This window comes from Microtus oregoni, unplaced genomic scaffold, assembly GCF_018167655.1.
Source record: "Microtus oregoni isolate MIOR12 unplaced genomic scaffold, Mior012 000007F_ref0000211, whole genome shotgun sequence".
Taxonomy (NCBI): domain Eukaryota; kingdom Metazoa; phylum Chordata; class Mammalia; order Rodentia; family Cricetidae; genus Microtus; species Microtus oregoni.
Window position 1 is genome coordinate 3194621 of NW_024543066.1, and position 23400 is coordinate 3218020.

General features: G+C 44.5%; 1 protein-coding gene and 1 long non-coding RNA gene across 4 annotated transcripts in view; one reads left to right on the forward strand and one right to left on the reverse strand.

The window, feature by feature from the left end:
- The window catches only part of Bicc1 (BicC family RNA binding protein 1), a 218674-nt gene extending 201933 nt beyond the window's left edge, over nt 1-16741 (forward strand). For 2 of the 3 annotated variants that reach the window (XM_041656541.1, XM_041656542.1), the window contains exons 18-21: nt 3928-4084; nt 7892-8052; nt 9351-9450; nt 14268-16741. In XM_041656541.1, coding sequence (XP_041512475.1) covers nt 3928-4084; nt 7892-8052; nt 9351-9450; nt 14268-14398 — 549 coding nt within the window. In that variant the 3' untranslated portion in view covers nt 14399-16741. Of the gene's footprint in view, nt 1-3927; nt 4085-7891; nt 8053-9350; nt 9451-11863; nt 11943-14267 lie in introns of all 3 variants that reach the window. The other variant, XM_041656543.1, reaches the window with a different exon arrangement.
- The window catches only part of LOC121451062, a 62734-nt gene continuing 46290 nt past the window's right edge, over nt 6957-23400 (reverse strand). The window contains exons 2-4 of the long non-coding RNA XR_005974658.1: nt 15458-15585; nt 14424-14529; nt 6957-7055 (exon numbers count right to left, since the gene is read on the reverse strand). This is a non-coding gene — a long non-coding RNA (uncharacterized LOC121451062). The remainder of the gene's footprint in view (nt 7056-14423; nt 14530-15457; nt 15586-23400) is intronic.

A 23400-nucleotide genomic window follows, 5' to 3' on the forward strand; every position in this document is an offset into this window, starting at 1 on the left:
CCATGATAGAGTAGGGCCAAGATCAAGCAAAGGGCAGCTGCAGTGCTTCCTAAAAACTTACAAAGAGTCTCTTTGTCCGAGAGTATCGCCAGCAAAGCTACCGTAGGGGAAAAGGCAGATATTCAGCAAAAACAGAGTTTCAAATCTGAGTCAACTTCAGTATGTTGAGATGTGCCAGGGACGCAGGAGGAAGCATCTCAAGCAACCGTTCCAACATCCTTATGTTTCCCAGATGTTGGCTGCACAGCTCCACCGTGAGAGTGGAATCCTGTGTTCTTTGCAAGCAGAGGAAGGGCCAGAACTCCATCCTCCCAAGGGCCAGGCTTCCCATGACTCTGAGCAGACCCTGTCCATCTGAGAATGTCAGGCTTTGGTCTTAGGGTGTGGGGGTCCGGGCAGCTTGCACAGAAACATGCTGGGTAGATGAGCGTGATTAAGCCTAGCATGGTCAGCCTCCATCAGGCTGCAAGTGTGCTGGCGGAGGGCTTCAGAATTGTTAGTAGTATTTGTAGAAGGAGTTCTTTTAATCTGCTTTTTTTTTTTTTGGTGTGGGTTATTTATTTATTTATTTATTTATTTATTGTAATAAGATTGTTGATGGATGCAAGGCAAAAGCAAATGCTTTTTAAAAAATTGCCTTTATCTCTCTTGAGCAAGCCAAGAAGAAAACACTATTGAATAGTCGCCCGTGAATTCCATTGTCAGGGTTGCAGTAGCCACCTGGCAGGCTGTATTTAAGATTAAAGTAACCTTAGGCTGCCGATATGTGGGGACCATTATGCGGTGTTTTTAGGCTGTAGGTGTCCACTTCCCCTCAGGCCGCTGGAGCTCGGAGAGGAAGGAGCATTGTCTTTTGTTAGCAGAAGAATTAAGCTAATGCCAAGACTTGGCCCTGCACCCTGCGGGCAGTGGTCCACCTCCCTTGCCTTCGCTTTGGGCAGAGGAAAGCATGGAGCTGTGGACTGCCATTCAGTAGTTTCTGAAATGAGACATTTAGCTATAGAAATGCCCCTCGGTTCCCCGCTTGGAGCCTGACATTAGTCAGGTGCAGGCAGAGTTTGTGGGGCTGAAAAACCCCACCCGGGCTCACGGGTAGATTTGGTGAGCCTTTATGCTTATCAGCATGCATCTCTTTTGCGTTGTATTGTTGGGTACCTAGTAATCCTAGGACACTGCTGTTAGTTCTGCAGGAGAACGTTATCCGTAGGAAAACCAAGGTGGTGTTCCTCCTTGGAGGAAGTAACTGCACATTCAAGCTGTTTTGCTTTTCGTATGCAAGGTAATGCTTTCCAAGTGCTAGGTGGACACTTAAGGTCTTAGTGGATTCACTTCATTCTTTGTGGCTTACATGGTTCATTTTCATGTAGAAATTTATATAATCCCCACAAACTTGTAGTAGGAAGAGAGTCTCCAGAGTAGATGTGTCTTTGTCGTGATAGGGGCCAGTAGATGTGAGAGAAAAGACTGGGGTTCATTTTTACAGAATATTCTGGAACATCTCCGTAATGTTGCAACTCAAGGGGCACAAAGGAAAAGATGATGTGCAATTGATGTATATCCACCTGGCACAGACACACACAGACATACATGATTTTAATCACTTAGAAGAAGGACCGTTTGTTAAGCTCTCTGAGATCTCATTTGGTAAGGATACAAAGTGAAGAAGAGCTGAGATAGGTGTTTTGGATACGAGCCATGGCTGATTCCAATCCCCCAAGGAAACACTGCTATAAGGGGTATTTAGTGCTGAAACATTAAGGAAGTTTTTGGCTAAAACCAACATGGGTCGTAAAATCGCCCCCCCCCCCATCCTGCTGCTCTTACCCAGGGTCAGACAAACAAACTTTCTGAGTAGAAATGTATTGGGCCTCTGTCTAGCCTCTCCTATGTCTTTATTGCTTTGGTTGGCTTGGGCTAGCCTGCTCTACCTCCATGACTGATGTCCCACTCATGCCAGAAGGTGGGGGCAGGCAGTAACAGTGAGACAAGAGCCCGGGGAAGCTCCATGTCATCTGCCTCCTTCCACTGCCTCTCTGAATGCTGGCAAGGGTATGCTCTGGCTTTCCTCAGGAGTAGTGTTCTGTGCTTGCCTTGGAACCAGGTCTTTCTCTGTAGAGGTAGAGGGTCCATACACGGCATTCATGAATTTTCTGTGGCAGGGGCTCCCTGGGCAGGCAAGCCTCTTGTCTTCTCTGCCATGCCTCAGAAGGACTAAGACAGGAAGGTGTGTAAGGATTGAGGCTGGCTTCGGTGATGAAGAATGTGGGGAAGGCTCTAGAGAACAATAGAGACGGTTCCTATTGCGAGAATGAGAGAGCAAGGGAGGGAGGTATGCATGGCATGCATGAATGGATTGATGACAGCCTCCCTGAGACAGTTCCGTGTATCAGATTGCACATTCTAAGTGTGCTGCTTTGGGGACAGGCCTGCCTTCTGGTGGGAGGAAGACAACGTGTCAAGAAGGCGGTGGGTAATAAAATTCCTAGTCCATGCTCAGAGATTGCTTTGACTTTAGGAACAGATGAGAGCCATGCCAGGAAATGTAACAAAATAGGGCCAGTCTCAGGAGGATCTTGGGAAAGAGCATTGAGTCCAAGGAATAAATGGCTTGATCATTGTAACAGCAGAATTCACTGGACAGGTCTCGGGGCAGAAGGCATTGAAGACGAAGGCTGATTCTGGTACACCTAAGTCCAAGACTAGAAAGGAATCATGGGAAATTAGGAAACATCTCTGTCTCTGAACAGCCAAAATTCAAGACTGGAGGCATGGACTACTCTGATTGGCACTTAAAAATGCCAGGCTTGTTTTATGTGCTGGATTACAGAGGGGGGCTGTCAGAGTTGCACCAGAGTGGCCAAGTGGGTGAAGACAGAGGTTTGAGTGGCTGGTGGAAAGGGCCATTCAGAGAGGGACGTGCTCAAATAACTGTAATCGGCATTAGATTTGCAGCCTTACCATCTTGAAGTTCCACAGGGATCTTAATGCAGGCATACAAGCAGCCAGAGTCCTTGCACACTAAGGACTTCACAGAGGATTGAACCCATTTGGTGACAAAACACAGGAAAACAGAGGGGGTGGGTGTCAAAGTCCAGGCCTATGGCTAGCCTGTCATTTAGGATGGGACAGAAGAAGGAGGTCACAGAGGACGTGGGGAGGAAGTAGAAAACCTCAGGACTAAGGTGTCTGGCTGCTAGTTGCAAGTATTTAAGGGAGGCCATCCTAGCTGTGAATGGGCTGCATGAGCCACAGGTAAGTGTGATGCGAGTTTTCTTGGAATTAGCAGTGAAGATGAATCTGCACAGGAGAAGTCTGTGCCTGAACCTTGAGTCCAAAGCCAGGGTGCCGTCGTGCCGTGGACGCGTAAACAAAAAGAATCAGTGTACATTCAGGCAGGTTTTGAGTTGTCCTGTTATCTTTAAACTTGAAGAACTTCAAAGAGCATGTTGTCATAGGTATTTGTAACTGGCTGGAGAGATTACGTCCTCGTTTGGGAGAGGGTAGTGCCAGGGGAAGCCAGTTCTGTCTCCCCACACTGGGTGTTAGGATAGGTGCAGGCATCTTTCTAAGAACATTGGCTCTCCCTGCAACCCCACCATTCCCATGTCCTTTTTGTATGAGCATGTGTGTGTGTGTGTGTGGGGGGGTGTCTTTCTGTTTCCTAAAACAGGGATGAGCTCACCATGACATTTTGAAACTTTCTTTGCACTGGCACCTTCTAGAGCTCTCTGGGCCACCTGCAGTCAGGTCCCCTTGGTGAGGACTCGCTGTCTGTCAGTGCTCATCCTTGGTACATGCCAGAGAATGAGCATGCCCTAGTATGCGGCAGAAGGGCATTGCAATGATATAGCATGGTATTGTTTCTCCTCCCACTCCAAGAAGCCCACCGTGTTGAACTCTTCCTTCTCTGGCTTGGCCTCTTTACAGGGCTCCTCCTTGTCCCTCTCGAGGTCCAGCAGTCGTGAGCATCTGCCAAGTGGAAGTGAATCGGATAACTGGCGAGACCGGAATGGAATAGGACCCATGGGTCACGGTGAATTTGCGGCACCCATTGGCAGCCCCAAGCGCAAACAGAACAAGTCAAGTGAGTTTTGATTTCTGTTCCCACGTTCAGGTGTCAGCTTAGATGCCCTTGCTTAGTGTGAGGTGGTGAGGCGCAGGCAGCTCGCTCCTGCGACATGAGGTGCTTAGTATGAGGAGTCGCCTCTTCCCAAAGCTTTCCTGGCTCCTCCCACTGCCTTTTGTACAAGGAGGATGCTCTAGTGCTTGCATCCCCAAGTGCCATCATTTACTACTGTGACCTACCTTGTAGAATTTTAGTTCTGTGAGTCAGTAATACCTGGTGAATGCTTATTGAGTACTGTGTGTCAGGCTGTGCCTGGCACCTAGCAGCTACATATTCTGTAGGCATCTGTGGAGTGAATAACACGTGCGCGTGTGCGCACACACACACACACACACACACACACGCCTCCAAGTAACAAGGAAGAGATAGGAACTTGTGAAGGCAGTTGAGTAAGATATTCTCAAGGTAGCATATTTGACAACTGAAGAAACGCTAGCTATTAAAGGTGAAACTCCAGGATTTTTAGCTTAAAGTTTTTTAATTTGAGAATTTTATTCATGCATACTGTATTTACATCATTTTTACCTGTATCCCTCCTCCTCCAATTCCCCCCATGGCCCCCTATCTCCCTTTCTCAACAGCCATTGATTGTCTGTAGGGTGGGGTCTTAGGAGATTTTCCCCATCCACGTTGCACATCAACTGGTATTGTCATTACGCAGGTCTTGTTTAGGCAAGATGGATTAGCCTAAACAAAGAAATCACTTTAAATCATTGGCATTCTGCCAGAGCTAATGTGGCTGAGGCCAAGCAGGGTGTCATATCTGTAAGGGTGTCGGCTCCTTTGGATGGTAGAAATGGACCGCTAGACCAAAGATTGCACAGTGGCCATGAAGTTTGTTAATAATGCCTTTTTTATTCAGGGTTCTTGCCAAATTTGGAATTGCACACATGCAGCATGAATGGTCTGAAGGCCCTGCAGATGAGGGCAGTGGGTCTTTCATGTGGCCTATGGCTATGGTTAGTCAGGTGGTTGTGTTGTCAGGCGTGTCCAGCTTGAAGACTAGCTGCACTATTAACCAGATCCAAATCAGAGAGTGAGAGCAACCCCTCTCCCTAGGAACCGTGAGTTGTAGCTGGAAACTCCCATCAGCTACTGTCTGATCTTCTAAACATGCACAGTGTAGTCCGTTAGGATCCAGGTATTATGTTGGTCCGACAGTCAACCCAGAGGTGGGCTACTGTTCCACACAGGCCTTGGGGGGTAGGTGTTTGACCTGTAGCCCAGTGTAAGTTGGTTTTGCTCGCATTTCTCGTTTCCTACAGATAACTTAAACCAACTATACTAAGTTGTTGGACTAAAAACTAGGCTAAGACGAGATTGTGAAAGAGAGACAGGGTGATTAAAGAAGCCCAATAATTTGACTTTTACGAGGACTTTGTAAGAGTTGGGGTGGGGTTTAAAAGAAGGCTTAAACAGGACCTGCTTACTCCCTCAGAGGTCCCAGAAATTGGTCACCAAAAGAACACATAATTAAATAAAAAAAAAATGGAGTACAGACCTTAAAAGAAAAGTCTCAACAGAGGAATCTAAAATGACTAAAAGACCTTTAAGGAAATGTTCAACATCCTTAGTCATCAGAGAAATGCAAATCAAAACAACTCTGAGATTCCATCTTACACCTGTAAGAATGGCCAAGATCAAAAACACTGATGACAACTTATGCTGGAGCGTTGTGGGGGAAACGGGAACACTCCTGCATTGCTGGTGGGAATGCAAGCTGGTACAGTCCCTTTGGATGTCAGTGTGGTGATTTCTCAGAAAGTTAGGAAACAACCTTCCTCAAGACCCAGCAATACCACTTTTGGGTATATATCCAAAGGATTCTCAATTGTGCCACAATGACATGTGCTCAACTATGTTCATAGCAGCTTTTTTTTTTTTTGTCATACCCAGAATCTGGAAATAACCTAAATGCCCCTTGACCGAAAAATGGATAAGGAACATGTGGTACATTTACACAATGGAGTACTACACAGCAGAAAAAAATGACATCTTGAATTTTGCAGGAAAAAGGATCGAGCTAGAAAACATTATTTTGAGTGAGGTAACCCAGACCCAGAAAGACAATTATCACATGTACTCACTCATAGGTGGTTTTTAAACATAAAGCAAAGAAAACCAGCCTACAAACCACAATCCCAGAGAACTTAGACAACAATGAGGACACTAGGAGAGACATACATAGATCTAATCTACATGGGAAGTAGAAAGTAGAAAAAGACAAGATCTTCTGAGTAAATTCGGAACATGGGGATCTTGTGGGAGGGTTAAAGGGGAGAAGGGAGAAACAGGGAGGGGATCAGAGAAAAATACTCAGTAAAAATCAATTTAAAAAAAAGAAGACTTAGAAACTATTGACAGTTAACACAAACGTGTCACTAGTCAACGTGAAGTTAAGGGCCATTGTAAACATTTCCCACAGGGGGTTTTATTTTCAAATGTGTTTTAAATGTTTACTACTATGTTCTACTTGGTCCAGGTTTAGAATGTATGTTGTACTCATCCAACATTTGACTTCCCACTCACCTCATCTCAGGCTCCCAATGGCTGCCGTTTTGAAGAGCACAGGCTTAGTCACTTTTCCTTTATACCTTGGGTCTTAGTCTCAAAGTCTCCTCCTTCTCTGGGCTTCCCTTTTATAGCAGTGGCTCAACCGTAGATTTTGGTAGTTCCCCTTTGTCTACCAGGAGGTAAGTTCATCATTTGGACAGCAATTTACACCATCAACCTGCAGTTGATGTCTGCTCACGGGAGGCCAGCAGGCACGCTGAAGGGCTCCCAACGCATGGTTTTGTATCACCAAACCTTGACGTAGTCTGCTTTGATGATTTCGGGGCGCTTCTATCTTACTTGTAAGTAATAGTCCAAGGATGTTATTTTAGGGGCGAGTTTGGGGTCCCTTCCTCTTCTTCCCATAAGAATATACCTGTTTGAAAAAGAAATGTTACTAGCCAAAGAAATGTTACTAGCCAATTCCTTGCCTTTGAGATAAGCAGAGAGTGTCTCAGTTTGCCTATGGAAAGGGGAGAAAGTGATCCCTGGCCAAGCTAACTCTGAGGCCTGGCTGCTGCAGAGCCCTGGAGTGATCTGCATGGAGCTGCCTGGCCTGGAGGAGCATTGTCTCTTCCACTTGCTAGAAATAATCCCTTTTAAGGCAACATCCTTGCTGTGAGAGGACAGATAGCCATACAGGCAAGAGGCAGCATGGCCATGTACACCTCAGCATCATTGCTGCGGATCTTACTCATTTCAGAAGCACCCAGTTTGACGGACTTGATACCCTCTGTGGCCTTCAAGGCTAAGGGGTGTGTGTACCATACGGTTGCACGATTACCCTACACGAAGGAGGCCCAGGTCGGGAGGCGGAGAGCCACCCTGCCATCCAGAGGGGAATCTGGGCCTGTTAGAACTTCCTGTACCTTTACTGTGTCCCAGGCTTCCTCTCCAGCTCTTCATTTGATTTCCATCACATTATAGCTGTAAAGAGCCAACGCTCAGGGGGGAAAACACAATGAATGCTTATTAGCTACCGAGCGGCTGGTGCTAACTTTCTGTAACCGCGGAATGGCAGGAGCTTCCTGACAGCAATAAACAGTGTTTCCTTGGTGAAAAGCTGATCCTGCGGTGACGGTGACGGATTACTGTGCTTCTGCAGCCGGTGCTCTGTTCCACCGAACAATGAAATCTGAAATACTTGGTGATTAAGGCTTTTAATTAAACCGCATTCCCTGTGGCCTTGACTGTCTCTCCTTTGCCCTCCAGGAGAGCATTATCTCAGCAGCAGCAACTACATGGACTGCATTTCCTCGCTGACAGGAAGCAATGGCTGCAACCTGAACAGCTGCTTCAAAGGCTCTGACCTCCCCGAGCTTTTCAGCAAGCTGGGTCTGGGCAAATACACCGACGTCTTCCAGCAGCAAGAGGTGGGCCAGCCTGCATCTTCTTTCCTGGGCATCTTTGTTTGGGTCGTGGGTGTGATGACCTCCAGAAGGAAGCCACATTGACCTGCGGTTGTCCTTTCCCTGGGCATTTCAAGTCCCAGCTTGTTCTAGCTGCTGAAGAAAAATGTCATCTTGTTTCTTATTTAGTATAGTGTGGAAAAGCAGAGAAGTAGAAAGTGGGGTCTGCAGAAAAGGACCCCAACCATCCTTCACCACTTTAGCTGAGAGAGCACACTGGAGTGTTGATGTAGGGGAACCTTGGGGTCATAGCTCCTCTGAAATCATCATTGAGCCTGCAGGTCCTTATTCACATCTGCAGCCATATATGATGTTTACAGCAGCTTGCAGGGTACATTACGGCCTGTCACAAATGCCCAGTGTTAGTGATGGGACAGCTAGGATCTGACTTCATTGCTGTTCCTTTCTAGTACTGCAGGCTACCTTCAAAATAAGAGCCCTGCACCTGAACTGTTTTCTTCCATTTTGTGTGGCCGAGGCACAGCTGTGCTGTTATATGGGCGGTTCTGTGCCATTTTTGAGATAGTCTGTTGAGTTCATTGAACTGGGGACTTGATTCTTTCACATGGTTGTATACAACACAATGGAAGCTAACATTTTATGTACACTTTGATTTCTTCTTATAACTGAAGCTAACAAACAGTCTTGATTCATATCCTTCTTTTCATCAGTTCACAAATGTGGTGTAGTATTTGTGTTGTTTTGTTTTGGCCATAGCTGCCAAGATGCTCGGAGCTAAATTTATCTCATTGGTATTAAGTTGCTGGCTTAGTCTGTCTCCTGCTAATAGTTGCTTTCAATTTACCAATCAATCTTTCTCTTTCTTTCTTTCTTTCTTTCTTTCTCTTTCTTTCTCCTTGAGATTTTGTTTACTGTGTATGAATGTTTTCCTGAATGTATGTCTGTGTACCATGTGTATACAGAGCCCATGAGGGACAGAATTGGACATCAGATGTCCTAGGACTGGAGTTATAGGCACTCGTGAGCCTCCATGTGGGTGCTGGGAATTGAACCCGGGTCCTTTGGAAGAGCAACCAGTGTTCTTCACTGCTGAGCCATCTCTCTAGCCCCTACCACCTGTTTCCTAATGTCCAGCCCTTGGGTTGGTGCCACCACCATTGATTTTAGGAAGTAGATAAGGTTAATGAATCAATACAATGATGGGTCGATTCCACAGTGGCAAAGACACACACTCCACACACACTTCACACACGCCCCACACATACTTCATGCTGGCTACAGCTTGTTTCTCTTTTCCACAGATTGATCTCCAGACGTTCCTCACCCTCACAGATCAGGATCTGAAGGAGCTGGGAATTACGACCTTTGGTGCCAGGAGGAAAATGCTGCTGGCCATCTCAGGTGAGTAGATATGTTACAGTCATATTTTAAAATCTGAAAGCCCTCTGCCAGGGGTCTCCGCATGTGGGCCTGGTTCTGCACATCAGCTACTTACTCCTCTGATGCCATGCTGGATATGATGCAGCGGGGGTCGTTTTGCCAACGCTGAGAACACCCTACTACCTAATCAAGGCACTTAACCAAAGCCTTCCTTGGCAATATTGCTCCCTGTACTAGACTTCCTCAGAAAGATGTAGCCAGAATCGCCCCATGCAGAGCATGAGAATGGGTGAGCAACTGTGATACACAAGTTTCTGAGTTTGTGAATAACTGCTCGATTGACAGCCGTGTTCCAGTGTGTATGTCCCAGGTTCATCCCACTAAGAGGAAAAGAGCATTTGTGGTGCTTCTTGGCGGTGCTTATCAGACTTAATGCCTTTTGATTTTTCTAAGGTTTTGAGTAGAATTTGAGTCACAAATGGAAGAAAAATAGTATCTACATCCCTAGTCTGCCTTCTTGGTGGTCTGTTGCATATTCCTTTAGTGAGTACTCTATGTACTCATTAGGGTGCAATGCAGGTGATGAATTGGGGCGGTGCACACATAGGTCAATACACAACAATGTTCAGAGAAAGAGGACCATGGAAGTCTTGCTGGCAGTGTTCTTGAATGTCACATTTATGTGTGCCTGCCTCTTGGAAAGACAGTGACACTAAAGGCAGAAAGCAAGCATTCTCTGATGGGGGACTGTGACTTTGCAGGCCGGACCTGTGCAAGGCGAGTGATTGCATCTAGCTGGCGGATATCCTTTCTAGACAGTGTTCACTGTTCATAGTTGAAAATACGATTGGAAACCTCAGGGTCTGCCCATTTCATTTAGCAGTGGATTGCAGTACCTGATCCACCTCCTCGGGGGAAATCTTTGTCTAAAGAAGATATGTGCACAGGTGCCTTCAACCAGGAGAGACATCATCGTGGGTGGTTTGAAGTGGAGTCTTAGACTCCTCCACATAGCACCTGTACCTCCATGCTTCAGGACTCTACCCCAGGGCCTCTACCAGCCTGTATTGACAGTGTTCAGGTGGATGTGTCATTCCTGATGAGTCTTGATCTTATCCCACTCTATGTGAGGGGAACAGTGGATTCAGAGAGGAGGTTAAATCCTGCTGAGCCAAGTTGTTGGTTCCTGGGTGAGTTTCCAAATCTCTTGGTTTTGGCTTGTTATGAATGTAGACGCTAGTGGTGATTGTGTGGGTCCCCTTCCATTTCTGAGACCTATCCTTCCATGAAAGACATCAGCGGGCTTGATGGAGACTCTTAGCAGGCTGGTTCACACCCTCGTTTGTTCTTTTTGCCGTCTTTGGTAATAAGATTATTTTGTTCTCTGTTTACCCTAGAGCCTATCCACACAGGGTTATTCTCAGACTCTGACGTTAGCATTTCGTTGATTGTCAAGCGAGATTGAGTACTGGCATTTGACTAAGTCACACACTTACTAATACAGGCTAGCGCTTCTCTACAGGAAAGTATCTACCCTGACACACTCACCTTTCACTCACCTTCACGGAATAGTGGTAGCGGTGTAAGGAAAACCAAGTTTTTCCTTTGTGAAGTGGTTCCAAGTCCTGTGAACATTCAGTCACAAGGGGTAGCTCCCAAACATCTTCACAGGCTGTAGGTGAATCATCAGGAAGCTTTCCTTTGGAGTACAGCAATACCTCAGTCTCAGATTGGGAGGATGGGGAGTGAGACACAGGGGCTTTCAAGACTCGTTATTTTTTTCAATTGACATCTTCGGTTCTTCTGAGGTCAGCATGTATTCTGGAGACACAGCTCTCCCGACAGGCTCATGGGTTCCCGTGCCTTTAAACGGAATCGGGTACCTTGGGAAACTGCTCTGCACATCATGGGGCCTTTGATGACATCGAGGACAGTTTGCCTTACTCTGCCCAGTGCACTTGTTGGAACCTAATACATCATTTTCTCTGCGAGTGATGTTATCATGAAAAAATGCTTCATCAAAAGTTGCTTCTCCAAATCCAGCCTGCCTGATAACAAAGACTTCCAACATTTCACTCCAGAGAGATGCAGCCTGGCAGGGCAGCCCAGACTCATGCTTGTCTTCTGGTTAGATGATGTCTCCGTTGCCAAACGGTGCAGATGGTTACATTTATCCTTGGAATTGTTCTTTTGGTATGAGGTTTTATCTTGGGGCAGAAAGCCTGCATTTTAATATTGTAGGGAATGAATTTGAGATGTAGAGATATGTCCGAGAATAAATTTAATTTTTTTTTTTAAGTCAAGAGATTGCTGAGACTAGTTTAGTAACTGGTTAGCTAGCTGGACAGACTCAGTGAGGCACAGTAGCATCCTGTTGACAAGCCTGCTGCCACAGCCTCAGGTAGATCTAACATCTCCCGACCTATTCTTTTAGTTTGTGACTCTGTTCAGATCCGCAACAAGATCCTGAGAGCTGCCAGGATTGTGTGAACCTTGGAATTTCAAAGAAAAAGGTTGGTATTTTCTGAAACTATCCCCTTAGGTTTTCTGAGACAAGAGAGACGACTTGAGGAAGGAGTTTGCTTTTTAATCTCATGCAAGACCCTTAAATGTTTGCAGTAGGACTTGCCTTGACAGCCTCTCTCGGGCAGTTTGGTTTCTGAGCCTCGCATGCATGTTCAGTCCTTCAGAAACAGCACCTTTGTGGACGGCCTGATCCCCCTCGTGCTCATTGTATTCTTTCAGATGGCTAGCTGATGGGACCTTTTTAAAAATAATCACTGAAAATTGCTTCAGTGGCCTCGTGATTTTCACTGACTCATTGCACTGTCTCCTGTGCTGGGGAAGAGTGCTCTGCCCCAACCCTTACTTTTCCTTCTTTGTAACGTGGGAGCAAACTCCTGACTCGGACCTTTTGGCTGTGAGAAAGAGTGGAGACCAGAGATGGTCCTCTATAAGTCTGCCTTTAGGAACATTCAGTTCCTCCTTCGTCTGAAATATGAAGTTCCGTGTTTGTGGGTTTTTAAAAGAAGACACGGTGGTGCAGCATTTTAGAAAGGATGTTGGTGTCCGTAGCGAAACAGCAACCATGCCATGTGTGTCAGCCTGTGCCTTGTTCCTAGAGACGCCTTACACCTCTTCAGATTGCAAACTAGTCTCACAATTCAGAAATGGATTCGATGCGCTTCAGTACAAACAAATTCTCTGTCACTGGTCCTGCCTGAAGTGGTAATGTCTCCGGTGGCATTCTCAGGACCACAGGGCCTTTTTTATCTATGGTCACGAAAACCCAGTGCTTGGTGAACCTTTAGCCTCAGGCAGATGGGGCTCAACTCCGCATTTCATCAGGGTGCCAGCAGGTGATATCAACTTCTAAAAAAAAAAAATCAGTTTCCTTGTCTATAAAATAGAGACTACTTGTGTTATCTGTCCCTTAGGGAAGACTTGAGCAAAACAAAGTAATTCTAAAGTACCTGCCGCCATCCCTTTAATGCATCAGTGTTTTCATGTCTCTGAGAACAGTGTGTTAACAAAAGAGAAGTACCTCCAAGGTTGCCTTGATTCCCATTCTGAAAACACTCTGGTGACCGTAAGGGTCTGCTGGCTGACTTATTGTCCGCTACTCAGCAGACACGAGCGTGGCTGACTCTCTGGTGGTCCTCACCCACGTGGCTCACCTTCTCATCCTTCGACTTGCCAGAGCTTGCATGGCTCACAGTGTGACTGCAGGATTCCAAAGGCAATGGGGGTATGTGGGGGAGGGGTGGTACTAAACTGAGCTCTGTATAAGCCTAAGGTGTTGCATCTCCTGCCTCAGTCTCCTGAACACGGACTCAGGCAGGTCAGTTTTACGCCCTTCTGGTTATTGAAAGTTGAGCAAATTGGAGAGATTTCCAGTTGGTGCTTATGAGGAATTCTAACTTCCTGTCTCAGGGTTTCCCATGCATCTCTTCCTAGAGAGTTTGTGGTGGTGCCAGGGTCCATCAGACAGGGTGGATGCCTAGCACACATCATCTGTCGGTTAGCTAGCTGCTTGCCTTTCCGTTTGATTCTGTACTGTAAAAATCACTAGCTATATTTTCTGAGCACTCAGGATTCTTTGAAATCAAAGTAGGGTGTTTTATTTTTCTTCCCCAGACAATTAAGATTTCAGTATTGTTTTTAAGTATTAACTTTCTTAGCGGATAAGATCTTTACTAAGTTGATGTTTCTGTACAAAGTTTTTGCATGTGGATAAGTTTCAGAAACTGGTTGGCCTTCAAGAAGCCCAGGCTTGGTGTAGAGCTTCATTCTCCCCTGTGAAGTCTTCAGACATGGGAGTCTCTCTCCATGTCTGTCTTGCCTACTTTAGCGTTTCCTGTGTTTGTCATGGAGGAAGAGTGCATGTGTGTATGCTTTGTTGAGATTTGATCCTAGGGCCTCACCCCCGTTGGACCACTAAGCCGTGCTCCCAGCTACTGTAATCGCCACTGGTAATATATCTTTTCATGCCAGCATCTATTGTGCCCCGTGCTTCTGACCTTTGGTCTAGCAAACCTGTCTGATATGGCTAGGGAATTTTGGGAATGACATTGCCCTGGGCATTGTACAAACTACAGTAAACATGGTTTGCCCCAGTTCTCTAGGTGAGCAGTAAGTGCCTCTCATATAGTAGGCTAGGAAATGTTTAGAAATGCCTGCTATTAACTGAGAGTCTACCTCCCGCCGTCCACCAATTGTGGCTTTCCCAATTCCCACTGCCACCATTCTCTGAGTTCTGAAGTGCTCCCCTTCTCCAGGGCACTTCTCCACTGACAAGCTAACAGACGGTTCTTTCTCTCTTTCATTTCTCTTCCTAGAGCTAAGTAAAAGCCGAAGAAAACTTTTTGAACCTCCGAATGCATGCACCTCCTTCCTGGAAGGCGGAGCCAGTGGGAGGCTGCCCCGCCAGTATCACTCAGACATTGCCAGCGTCAGTGGCCGTTGGTAGCGGTACCTTCTGGACGCCCACTCACCTGCTCTCTGCAGAGATGGACATGACCTGTGGACAGTCTTCACTGCGCCCGTCCGTCCTTGGCACTCTGGCTATCTGGGATCAGGACCAAAGCATTGACTTCGCACCTGTACTTCATGGAAAAGAAAAAAGAAAGGAAGACAGGAGATAAGTCTCATGTTCTCATGTTGCCTCAAAGCACCAAAGTGGAAAGGAAGCTTTTTAAACTTGCAATTGGACAGAATTTGCGAAATGAGGGTAGAGCTTTGTTTCTTCCTATTTTCCTATATATGCACTGATTTTTTTTCCCCTTAGCTAAAATGAAGGCGAATTTGACATATGGGATGCCAGAAAACTTAGAATTTTGTTTGCTTGAACTGTCTTGATGTTTGGGGATTTGAAGAAAAAATAATCAAAGTATAATTTTCTGCTTTAAAGTAATGACTGAGGTCTTCCAGCACTTTACATGGTCTAGTTGCTCGTCCTGTGGATCTGTCTCTCAGCTCTGTGTCTCTGCTATTGGTACACATGTTTCTGGTTCCCTCCATTGTTTATTTGCAATGGTACTGGACATTAGTGGGTTCCGTGCAGAGTTTTCTGTGCTCTTGGGGAATGTGAGCCACTTGGCTATGGACCAAATTCTGTCCATTTGCGTCAGCATCTTGGGAAACGTTGGCCATGACTGCAGTTCACTGGCCAGGTACAAAAGACAGACCAAATGGACTTTGCAATACCAGCTCTTTGCAGTTGTCATAGTTAGCTGCTATCTGTATTGCTAAAAATGATCTTGATGGTTGTCTCAAAGGCCAAGGGGCTGGTCTTTTAGTATACTGCCACTAAAGGACATTTATTTATATCAAACTTTTATTTTTAGATATTATAAGCATACAGTAGATGACCGATGAAATTGATATTTTCTAGAGATTTATGGTAGAGAATGAGCTGCATTCATAACTGGAGCCCTAGGTTGTCACTTTATTTAAAAAAAAAAAAGACAAGTAACCATTTGACGAGACAGCTCTGCTGCCACTATGAAGAGAAGAGGCCCCTCCTTACCCAGTAATTCCATCCCCTGTGGGTCCTGGGATGGTCTTCAAAGTGCCTTCCAGTCCACTTGAAGTCAGCTTGGATCAGTTGGGAACAGAGGAAAGCCCCAGGGCGACAGCTTCTTCGAGAGCTGGATTCTGAAAGGGGAGAGAAAGGTTTTCTAAGGGGCCGGATATATCATAACAATCTTATACTGTGAAAGTCCAAGAGACCGGGCGACATTATTTTCTGTCTTTGCAGATGTATGAAGGTTTTCAGTCCAAGGAAGAAAACCACTCCCGTGCCTTTCTCCCTTCAGAACGATAGTCTTCCCAAGTGTAGACATCTTTCAGAAAACTTCCCCCATAGGGTGTGTCACCAGGTACCATTCATGATGTGTCTACGTTTAGTGTGTGAAGGCTTTCTGTGTGACACAGACTGCTCCCACCTGCTCTAGGTAGAGATGTTGGAGGACTGTGTACACAGCAGGGTGTCTACAGATGCGAGGTACGAAATCCCTGCCCAGCGGTTTTCCAAGGCTGATTCCTGAATGCTGAAGAATCGAAGGAATCTTGACCCAGAGAAAGGTTTTCAGCTGGGAAACTTCAGCCCCCTGGAAGCCTGACAAGGGGTCTGTCACAGCAGTATCATCTACCTGGCCCTCACCTCAGCCGTAACCACCGAAGGCTACAGAATGGAATCACTCTCTGTGTGAGTGTGGCGTGGCCACCCTGTGCCCCTGTGCTAAGATGGCTGCCCGAGGATTATTACGTATCCATTTCACCATCTCGGCAGACTGCTTGGTTCTCTAAATTCTGTTATTTCTTTAATTAGAAAAAAAAAAAAACCCTAATCATTGGAGGTCGTTGTGTACTCTGCCATGCATTTACTAAGGGAAGAAGAGGGAACAGAATTTCAGTGTGAAGCTGGTTTAGGCTGGATACACAGTGCTTTGATTTTACACCAAAGGGAAACAGCCCACTTCAACTTGATTACATAGGGAGGCTAAAAAGAAAATAATTAAAAACACTGGAAGGTTTTTCTCCCTTTCTCTGGATGCAGCCAAGAGAATAGAGACTTGCAGGTATTCTGCCATACACAAAATATTTGGGTTATTCGAAGTAACTTTTAACCAATCTGGCCTTACTCGTGACTGGTAATCTGTAAATATGAGCAACACAGATTGTATTTTGTGGGGAATTTTTATCCTTTTATCACTTTAAAAAAAAAAACTCTGAGAGATGGGATGAACATTGAAAGTGGGGATTTTTTTCTAAACCAATCGTTACATGAGAAATAAATTTATATAACTCCTTTGTATTGCTGTCTACATGGAATGTCTCTTTTTATTCTTTAAAGTCTTGCCGCATAAGCGCCGCACCTGTCCCTGTGTTCAGAGTGCAAGGACAGGGAGGGTCCGTTTCCAACAGAGTGTGACTATGTCCCCTCAGCAGAGCTGAGTCCACATCCTCTCACACTTCCCCAACAGGAAGCCAAGGAACTTGTGTAGCCACTGATTTCGAGACTAGTGATGGGTCATTTTTTCTGCCTCCAGCCATTGGCACATACAGAAAGAGTACCATTAGACTAGGTTTGTTTTTTAATTACTGTCTTTCTTGAATAAAGACGCAAGTGAATGACTGCTTTGACAAACTCGTCCATCAGCAAAGGATCCATGCTTGGTAGGAGCCTCTGGCTGTGGTTCCCTCACAGAGACTGTTAAACTAGTCAGTGGATGGTGTCTGGTGCCACGACTGGAGAGTCCAACCAGACTCCTTCTCAAACTGAGATTGGAACCCTGTTACTCATCCTGAACTGTGGCTAAATATTTACGAGACCCTAATCTTCCACCCTTATGTTCTCAGAAGTATCTCCACATGGATTGTTTATGGCCATATCTCTTGGTAATTATCAGGAGAACAAGGGGATTCCTTGGATGATTGAAATCTTATAGGTGACTCAATGAACAAATCACCATCCACCCATTTTTGATGCATATAGAATTCCTTGTATAAGTTATATTTGTGGCATTCCACACTCTGGGACGAGTAGTGAGTGAAACAGAACTCCTTGGGCTGGCAAGATGGCTCAGTGGGTAAAGGTGTCTGCTACCAAGCCTTATAACCTGAGTACAATTCCCTGTACTGATTCCTGCAAATTATCATTTGATCTCCACACACATATACCAGGGCATGTACACCCCCTCCTACACATATGCACACATACAAATAATTAGATGGGTAGATAGATTAGATAGATAGATAAATAAATGTTTGCAAAAAATGAAACATACTCTCCTGCCCTCCTCATGCTGACATTCTGAATGGATAAATGCAGGAAGGTTTAAGTATTTAAGTATTTATGATATGGGATAGCCTGGAGAGATTTAAACACCTACTTATTACAAACAAGGGGAGCCCCTGAAGACTAAAACAGATTGCAGCTGAGTCCAGCTTGATGAGCCAGTGAGGTTACGGGGGCTACTTACAGGATCACGAGTCAGTGGCAATATCTCACTATCTAATTGTCACTGAGAGTTCTGACTTTGCTGCCTCCACCCTGAGACACAGCGTCACCTACTCCCTGCCTTCTGTCAGTTTGTCATTCTCTCCCCCACCCAGCTCGTCACTGATTTATTTTGGGTGTGTTACAGGAGCTTGGGATTGTGCTAATTTTCGTTTCCCACTTTAAAAAGCAAAGAGGGTACGGTCATATTTGATTCTCTTTACAGATGTGGCCAGGGCACTTTATAAACCCTTCATCTGGGGACTCCAAGTTCTTGCTGCCGTTGTGGCTTTGAAGTGACTCCTTCCGGAAAGGGCGGGGAGAGCTTTCAGTCCCTGCTTGGCTTAGGTTGAGCTGGGAATTTGTTTTGGAATAGATCTGGGGGACAGGGAGTCTGAATCTGACTTTGGAGGGAGGATGTCCATGGGAACAAGACCCTTCAGGGAAAAGCCGCAGGGACTGTATGTTTCAGATCCACTGGAAGGGTTACAAAAGCCACAGAGACTCTAACTCAGCCACTGGGTGTGTGTGGCCCTTTGTTCCCAGGCAGAGAAGTGAGTGGTTCTGAACATCTGAGAAACAGTTTCTGTGTGGGCAAAAGCTGTACGTGAGTGAGCACGGTTGTGCCTTGGTCTGAAAGCTACCAATGCAATCTGATTCAGAGATCCAGAGGAATTTTTTTTCACATTTGAAGGTCTCTGCTCTGTGTGTGTGTGTGGAGAGAAAAAGAGAGAGAGAGAGAGAGAGAGAGAGAGAGAGAGAGAGAGAGAGATCCTGAGGAATTTTTTTCCATTGTGTGTCTGTGTGTGTGTGTGTGTGTGTGTGTGTACAAGAGAGAGAAGGGGAGGGAGGGAGGGAGAGAGAGAGAGAGAGAGAGAGATAGTTCCCAAGAAATTTGTGTGGTGGCAACATGTCCTTCCTGCTTGAGTCACAGACTGCCCTACCAACAGCTACATGAAGTCATGTCCTCCACGTACGTATGTTCTTTTTATGACTTGGAGACTAACCACTAGCCACAGTTAGGGTGACAATGGTCCCAATGGTCCTCTTACCCACCTGCATTGCATTTGTAAGTGGTGAGGGGACATTCCATCCCACTGCTTTGTATATATTTAAAAGATGTTTTTAAATACACACAAAACTGCCTTTTAGAAAACTAAAAAATAAGGCAGTGGAGGTTAAGGGAAATTAAGCTTAGCTTATTTTTTTTACAATAGATTTAGACATTTATTTATCATGGGGATCTTTGACTTGAAAAAAAATACACATCTTAGACTACAGAAAGGTTAGATACCAGACAAATCATCCCTTCAATAAGTAGATAAACACAGTTCTCAAAAGAAGCACAAATGACCAATGGCTATGAAACAATGCTCAATACCCTTGGCTTTCAGGGAAATATAAGTGAAAGTATATAGTCCCAGCAGCTCCCAGTGTTTGGTTTCTCTACCTTACTGACCTCCATTTCACGCCCACTCCCACACACCAAAGGGTTCGGAATAGCATTTCCTGCCACTCAGAGGAGAGTTTATGTGGTATGGCAGAGCCTCTGGGATGTGCCATCTCTAGAAGCAGAAGATGTCTGTTTTGATGTCCCTGAGATCATGGTTTTGTAAGGCCCAAGGCAGAGGCACTCATGTTGTAGCATTTGGAGGTGACCCTTTGCCTTCCTTCGCCCTTGCATGGCTAGCCCAGAGCATTTGGTCTCAAGCCGTTCTGTATTCAGGGGTGTCGGAGCTTGGCCTGTATGGGATACTCTGGGAAATTGACGTTAGCCCTCTACTGAAGCGGAAGCATCATCCTGATGTCCACAGCAGGCAGCGATGAAGAGGCATCCACAGATGCGAAAAGGAAAAGCAAACCCCAAACTGTCACTCCACCCGGCCCTGAGAAACAAGCTGACAGCTGTGTGGAGAGATTGCAAACCAGCGTGCCTGCTGGGATTGAGAAGAACCAGCTGCGGAGTGGGCCTGTACCAGCCAGCTACCAGCTGCTTGTAGGTTATGAGGAAGGATGATGGCTCACACAGGAGGAGGAGGGGACCAAGGAAAACATGGTAAAAGGGAAGGGGAACAAAAGAGGGGTGGGAGATGCACTCCAACAGAGCACGGAAGAATGAACCCTCTGGGCATCTATGCAAGTTGGAAGCATTTGTCTTTACATTCTACCAGCTATACAGGGGACATGGCTGTTAACCCCAAAGGGACTCCTGAAATGGCAAGGTGTCGCCACCTGGAGATCCTTTAGGCCACTGGGGAGTTCTCCCTTGTCTTGGGAATGGGAGTGGCACTGGGAGCAATAGGGATGGGGTGGAACAAGAGAACTACCTTCCCCATAAGGGAAGTAAACGGGGAGGCTGTGTATGTGTGTGAAGTATGTGTGGTGAGCAGAGCATGCACACAAAATGCCCTCTTATAAAAGACTCAGAGCCTACAGCTCATGCACAGAGCCCTGCCTGACAGTCATGTGTGCAGACAAAGCCGGCACCAGCTACAAGAGTCCCAGGTCTTACCCTTAGCCCTGGTCCAATTATTAGTTACAGACATTTATAGAAATGGGTGCCTGAAAATATGAGTATTATCTATCATCTATATAGCTATGGTCTATCAAATCATACTCCATCATTTATTTTTGGTTTTTCTTATAGACATAAGCGTAACAATAATGAAAAAGAGCAATTATGCAAATATGTTGTAATAAATAGAAGTTATGAATGTTCCATTTCTGAATTTGTCCATTTGCTTTTTCGGGTGACAGTTTGCAGTGTACAAAACCACGTGGGTATAGCTGCGGATAAGGGGAAGCTGTTGCAACCCTTCCTCTGCTGAGCCTTTTGACTTAGGATGTCTTTACCCATACTGTTCTTAATGCTTTCTAAATTACAACCAATACATTGTTTAGATACGGAATTCCCAGCTCTACTCTAAATGACTGAAGAAAATTTGGGATAACCTGTGCTTTTATAAGTATTTTCCAGAAGGTTCTGTAACTTTAAAGTCAGTTTCCGGAACTGTTTCAGTATACCCTGTTGACACCAATACAAGTGGCAAGTCACTCTCCTGCTGCTTAGGTGGTTATAAGGGAGATGACAGCTATCTGTTCTGTTCAGGGTGCTTGCAGCCTGTGGGCTGCACAAGTGGCCATGCCCCATCTAGAGCCTGGGCAATCTTGCCTCTGAAACCTTCCTAGAACAGCAACAACAAAGGGAGGGAGAACTAAAAAGGATAGTTGGCAGCCTGAACTGTGGGGAAGAGAGATAGATAGATAGATAGATAGATAGATAGATAGATAGATAGATAGATATAGATGATAGATAGATGATAGATAGGAGAGAGAGATGGAGAGATAGACAGATGATAGATAGATAGATAGATAGATAGATAGATAGATAGATAGATAGATAGATAGATGGATAGATATAGATGATAGATAGATGATAGGAGAGAGAGATGGAGAGATAGATGATAGATAGATAGATAGATAGATAGATAGATAGATAGATAGATAGATAGATGATAGATAGAATGCTGTGGTGCACACCTAAAATCAACCCCAATTCCATTACATACTGAAATTCCAAAACAAGCATCTTCAAGAAAATGCCAGCTTCTAAGAAGGTCATCCCATTAAAGTCACAGAAATAAGTGATCTATCAGATACACACGTTCTCAGTGTCAGGACACAGGGAATATCAACAAACATGACACACCCCAGCAAAAACCTCCCCAATGACCAATTCCCAAAAAATTCAACTAGGTTAAATGCCTAAGGAAGAATTTAAAAGCTAGGTAAAATCCAAGATAATGAAATTAGGACAATATACAGGACAGGAGTGAAAAATTATAAAGGCAGATTTTGAAAAAGAAACAAATCTCGAAATTGATGAACTTAGTTACTTGAAAGAAAATACAGTTGGCTCTCAACATCTAATTGAAGAGTAGATAAATAGATGAAGCCTAAGAAAATATGTTGGAACTGTGAAGACAGGTCTTTGTAAATATTCCAGCTGGGAAAACTAAACAATGGACAGAACATCTAGGGTGCTCTTTAAATGACTTTAGGATACCTCTGCATGAACGAACAACCAGGAGTGGTGGTACACACCCTTAACTTGGCACTTGTGGGAGGAGCTGACAAGAAGGCTTTTTAGTTTGATATCAACCAGGGATACATAGTAAATTCCAGAATCACATGAACTACAGAGAGAAAGGGAAGAGACAGAGAGAGAGAGAGAGAGAGAGAGAGAGAGAGAGAGGCTGTTTTTTAAAAAATATATCAGAAAACCTCTCTAATCTTGGAAAAGATATGACTATCAATGTATAAGAAAGCCTGTAAGACCCAAATAGACATTCCACGAAAGCATCTTCACCCATGGCATATATAGCCAAACTCTCCAAAGTGCAAGGCCTGTAATTTTAAAATTTGATAGATAAAAGTGCCAAAAAATACCCTTAAAGCTTACCTTTGAGGGTAAACAAATTAGCCTAATAATAGAGTTGTCAGCAGAAACCCTGTAGTATAGGAGGAAGCAGAATGAAATACTTGATGTCCTCAAAGAAAATTCTTAGTCAAGATTATTATTACCAGATGAACTATCCCTCATACATGATGGAGACATAAAGACCCTGCAAAAGAAGCCAGTCTGAGGGAATTGATGACTATTAGATAGCTTTACAAAATGTCCTACAACCAGAAATGAAATAAAGATAATTATTAGAATAAGAGTATGTGGTAGTAAAAATGCCATCAGAAGAATTAAACTAAATCAAGCACTGTCAGCATAGTAAACTATCAGACCATGAGTAGGAATAAGAGAGCAAGTAATATTAAAAATAACCAGAAAAAATTAGCAAGACGACACACATATATTCTTGCCTATCAGTAACTTTTGATGTAAGTAGACTACATTTTCTACCTAAGATATACAGTCCAAATGAATAGATTAAAAAAAAGATCAATATCCAACAATATGCTGCCTGTAAGAAACTCACTTCACTAGTAAAGATACATACAGATTGAAAGCGAAAGAATGGATAATAGGTAAATGGAAACCTCAAGTGACTAGGAGTTATGTTGGAAACTTTTAAACAGATAAAAAGATCATGATATAAGAAGACATAACAATTATAAACCTGTATGCACTTGATGTCACAGCACCTGATTTTATAAAACAGATACTATTAGGATTAGGGAGAAAGAGAGAGAGATTCCAGTACAATACTGGGAGATTTTGCCACCCTACTTTCATAAATGGAAAATTAGTCCACATGACCAAACACACAGTATTTTTATCAGCATGTGGAATTTTCTCTAGAATAGACAGTATAATAGGACATAAAATATACTTTTTAAAAATAAGGAAAAATCATATTTGGTTATTTTCTAATCTCTAAAGAATAAGACTAAAAATAAGGAAAAAAATTATGGAAATTATGAAAGCTCAAATAATGAGCCATAAACTTTCAACT